Source organism: Procambarus clarkii, unplaced genomic scaffold, assembly GCF_040958095.1.
Source record: "Procambarus clarkii isolate CNS0578487 unplaced genomic scaffold, FALCON_Pclarkii_2.0 HiC_scaffold_1719, whole genome shotgun sequence".
Taxonomy (NCBI): domain Eukaryota; kingdom Metazoa; phylum Arthropoda; class Malacostraca; order Decapoda; family Cambaridae; genus Procambarus; species Procambarus clarkii.
Window position 1 is genome coordinate 1 of NW_027190744.1, and position 4,759 is coordinate 4,759.

The 4,759-nt window shown below is 33.1% G+C and overlaps 1 protein-coding gene across 1 annotated transcript; it reads left to right on the forward strand.

Moving 5' to 3' along the window:
• Positions 1 to 587: 587 nt before the first annotated feature.
• On the forward strand, positions 588 to 4,274 carry LOC123751815 (uncharacterized). Its single transcript, XM_069321050.1, has 4 exons — positions 588 to 717; positions 1,687 to 1,892; positions 2,712 to 2,853; positions 3,663 to 4,274. Exons 1-4 carry the CDS (start codon positions 615 to 617, stop codon positions 3,905 to 3,907), a joined length of 696 nt encoding a protein of 231 aa, XP_069177151.1. The 5' UTR covers positions 588 to 614; the 3' UTR covers positions 3,908 to 4,274.
• The last annotated feature ends 485 nt before the right edge of the window (positions 4,275 to 4,759 follow it).

Genomic DNA, 4,759 nt, shown 5'->3' on the forward strand with positions numbered 1-4,759 from the left:
CCCACAGGGTCTCTATGAAGTCAACTACCGCCCATAGTGTTTGTATAGTGTCCACTATCGCCCATAGTGTTATTATGGGGTCCACTACCCCTCATAGGGTCGGTATGGGGGTCCATTACTACCCACAGGGTGTGTCTGGGGTCTATTTTGGCAATACTGCTTTTCCAATCTCATTTGTTGTTCAATGTAAAATATTTGTTGCTCGACTTGCAACAATTTATATATATATATATATAGTATAGTGCCTTTGCAATAATGTACCAATGTGTGTATTTTCATAACTCGTTTTAAATTGTTGAAAAATAAATAACTACATTGTGAATGCAAGTCAATGTTTACATGCTAAATCAGAGTTGCCAGATTCCGCTTAAAATAGCAAATTGTGCTTATTTTCAAAGCTTGAGAATTTAGCTTTAAAGTAGTTAAAAAACTACGAATTTCGCAATTTGCTATGTACTTTAGTGTACTATTTTAAAATAAGGTTGGTTTTTAAGCTGCAAGTCATATGAATCTCAAAAAAAGTATATTATTAACAATCTTATCTCCATAGTTCACTAGTTTCTGTAAATCAGATCTGGTAACTGTAGGCCAAGTACTGGTAGACTCAAGACACAATGTGTGTTGAAGCTATTCTCTTTGAAGAAGTCATCTCGACAGGATCTTCCAGCTCCAGCTATAAAACTTCACCAAACATGGATCTACCTAGTACATCAAATGGTAAGAATTACTAAACTGTACAAAGTTTTATGCTAGAACATTTGTTACAGTCCCCTGTTCTATGTGTACTCCATCACATAGTGACGGAGTATGTGAGAATAATTTTGTTAACACTGTCCATTTGACATGGTGGTGGTGTATGATGGTGGTGGTGTATGGTGCTGTGGTGTATGATGCTGGTGGTGTATGGTGCTGGTGGTGTTTGATGGTGGTGGTGAATCTGACACTGTATATATATATATATAATATATATATGTATGTATATGTATGTATGTATGTATGTATGTATGTATGTATGTATGTATGTATGTATGTATATATATATATATATATATATATATATATATATATATATATATATATATATATATATATATATGAGGGGTACCACCTCTGGTGCAAGTGTAGGGACCCATAGCCTCGGAGAAGAAAATAAAGAGTACTCAGAGAAGACCTTGTGGATCCTCACTGAACACTTTCATATTTTCTTCTCCTACCACCCTTATTCTTTTGGTATGTGTGTATATTTATCTAACTTTATTTGAAAACGTCATTACACAAAAAAAGTTACAATATTGATATATATATATATATATATATATATATATATATATATATATATATATATATATATATATATATATATATATATATATATAATTTTTTTTTCTTCCAATAATATAGTATTCGCTTGAAATTAACAGCCTGGTCAATCAGGCTGTTGGATTCAACTCCTCTCAGTTTTGTTATACGAGTTACAGCATGGTTAATCACATCCAAAATTAAAGTTATTTCCAGATGCAGTCCTAAAATTTTTAACATTGCTCTCACTAGTGTTAATGTAGATTATTTCATAATTTAAATAATATATTTAATTACTGTAGTACATTTTAACAACAATTTAACTTATAATTTTTGCAGCATAGGTCATTTGAATATAAGTATTTTATTAGAAACTATTTCCTTCAGGTCTTCAGGGAAAATTCTTGAGGAGATGCACAAACTGCAAACAATGTGTGCATGTCCGAAGCAATGTTTGCAAGTTCTGCCAGTGTGACTTCCGAAACAGTAGAGAATTAATGAAGAAAGAAGAGGAAGCCCGTTTTCTACTTAAAGGCAAGAAGGCTTTAGAACGAAATACAGCAAGCCGGGTTCTACGAAGGATTGAAAATCAGGTATTGAAGTTTGTCTACATCTGTTGTATTCATTTGTATTCTTCTTATGCTGAACTTGCTTGATAAGGTATAGAATCAACATGAATAATGCTGTACAGTACTTACATACTATTTGTTTATTTATTTATATACAAGATAGCACACTGGGATTATGAGAGTACATAGAATTGATGTTTTTACATTCTTGTAAAGCCACTAGCACACATAGTGTTTTGGGCAGGTCCTTAATCTAACAGATAATTTTAAATAGGCAATTTAAAGCTTAAATGGAAAAAATTGGCTGGTACATTGTAAGAAAGTATCACAAAGATTACTATGTACATTAAAGTAAAATTTGAGGGTTATCAACATATAAATTGTAGCATAATTTGAGGAATATTTCAAGGTATAATATAGTAAGATATGCATTCAATATAACAATCATGATATAAGGTGATAGCAATGATTACAATGGAAAAGTTGTATGGTTTAGGCACATATATTCTGGCATTGGATTTCATAAGATACAGTGCGAGTTTAATACACTAGTTAGGAAACTATCAAGAAAAAATTTAGGTACTTTTTGGTTTTATTTTTTAAAATGGCAGAAGTTGGACAGTTTTTAAATTTGTTAGCGAGTGAGTTCCATAGACAAGGTCCCTTTATTTGCATAGAGTATTTACACAGAATAACTTTGACTCTGGGGATATCAAAGATATTTATTTCTGGTATTGTGATTCTATTATGGGTTCTATTGCACATGCCCAGCTATGCTTCAAACATTTATTTTGTTGCATTTTCCCAGATAGTGTTATTGTTTAAATATTATTTGCTTTTCAGCTAACATATCTGCGTGGCTGTGGGTATGAATCAATCGTTATCTATTACAAGAAAGGACCAGCACGGGTGACACATGGTATCCTACCAAACAACGTAATACAAGAAGAGGACAAGAAGATCTTCACCACTAACTTCTTTTTGTGTAAGTAGTTCACATAATATATAAATATATCACCACCTATTATTTTCTCTCATATATATATATATATACATATGTATATATATATATACATATGTATATATATATATATATTATATATATATATATATATATATATATATATATTATATTATATATATATAATATATATTATATATATATATATATATATATATTTCAATTCAATCATCTCTGTCGTTGATGTATATGGCAAAAAGTGTGTGGCCCAATACAGCACTATGTCTTAACGTAATGGGTCCAAGGGCCCATAAGGTCTCGACAGCATTAAGGGCCCTTTAGCAAACCAGTGTGCTGGTGCCCCTATGACACCCATGACGTCTTTGTATCATTTCAAGTTTGTACATGTACTTCTTAAGATATGGGCACCATACAACTGCTGCATATTCTAGCTTTTGTCTAAAAAAATCATGAACAATTTATTTATTATTTATCCATGAATGCCAGAACTAAACCCTGTGGTACTCCACTCGTGACATTTCTCCAGTCCAATACATTGCCTCTGATTACTGCCCTCATTTTTCTATCAGTTTGAAATTTTTTAATCCATGTTAGAAGCTTACCTGTCACCCCTCCAATATGTTCCAGTTTCCAGAACAAACTCTTATGTGGAATTCTATTGAATGCCTCTTTTAGGTCCAGATAGATGCAGTCAACCCAACCATATCTTTCCTGTAAAATTTCTGCGGCTCGATCATAGTAACTGATTAAATTTGTTACACAGGATCTTCCATTTCAAAATTTTTTATTTTTTATTTTTATTTTTTTTCCAGCACGCACAAGGAAGCTTGATGCAGATAAACTTACATTAGGATCAGAAGGTGATAGCGATAATGCCCTGGAAAAAAATCCTGACGAGCTACAAGTGCAGCAGGTGCATAAAGTCCAAAAAGTACCGCAGGTGCAAGAAATTCAACAATTACAAAAAGTTCCGCAGGTGGAACATTTACAAAAAGTTCCGCCGGTGCAACAAGGGCTACCATTAGCAATCTTCAGAAACAGCAAGAAGTACAAGTAGTAAAATTTGAACCACAGGGAACTACACCAGGAAAACAGTGTAGTAACAACGGAATGGGAATTTTAAAATACCTGAGGAAACAGGTAAAAAAGGACAAACAATAGAAATGGTTCCTTACACCTTATTATTTGGTAGTTTATAGGTATTTTACTTATAATACTTTATATTATGTCTACAGTTTATAATTTAGTTTACAGTTAATTTACTTTTCAAACTTCCATATCTTACATGAAGGATTTTTACTGTTTTTTCATTTTTAAAACCTTATTAGTATCATTTATAGTTTAGTGTCAATTCACTTATAATACAATATATGGAATAATTTACTAAATTCATTTAACTATAATAAATTTAAATAAACATTTTTACCCCAGGATGAGTTTCAGTCACCCTACCCAAAAAATTAATGTTTCTTTATTACTAATCTTGTGAGAGGTAGCTTATTGTGCAGCCCATACTCATTCTGTGAGTGTTAGTTTATTGTGCACCCCATAGTCCTCATGTCACCCAAGCCTGCTGCAGCTGCACCTGAGGGGTGGTGTAGGGAACCATTAGTGTACTATTATGATTTGAGAGAGAGAATGCTCTGTGGACAGAGCATCAATATGGCTTAAGGCATTGAGCTTTGCCTCAAGATGAAGCTTGGGCTGATCTCTGATTTGCTTCTTGGGAGTCTTCATTTACGTGCACCCCATACTCAACCACTTTGTAGTAATTAATTGTGCAACCCATACTCATCCTGTTACCAGTAGTTTGTGCAACCCATACTTATCCTGTGATCCCTATCCCTCTACTTCAAGTCCCTCAAGGGGCGCACGAATTCAGTTTGGCATACTGCATCCTGCCTTCCCA

Coding starts and splice junctions, on each gene's coding strand:
- LOC123751815 (XM_069321050.1), top strand. CDS start 615: ATGTGTGTTGAAGCTATTCTCTTTGAAGAAGTCATCTCGACAGGATCT. Junction 718..1,686: donor TCTACCTAGTACATCAAATG/GTAAGAATTACT, acceptor TATTTCCTTCAG/GTCTTCAGGGAAAATTCTTG. Junction 1,893..2,711: donor TACGAAGGATTGAAAATCAG/GTATTGAAGTTT, acceptor TTTGCTTTTCAG/CTAACATATCTGCGTGGCTG.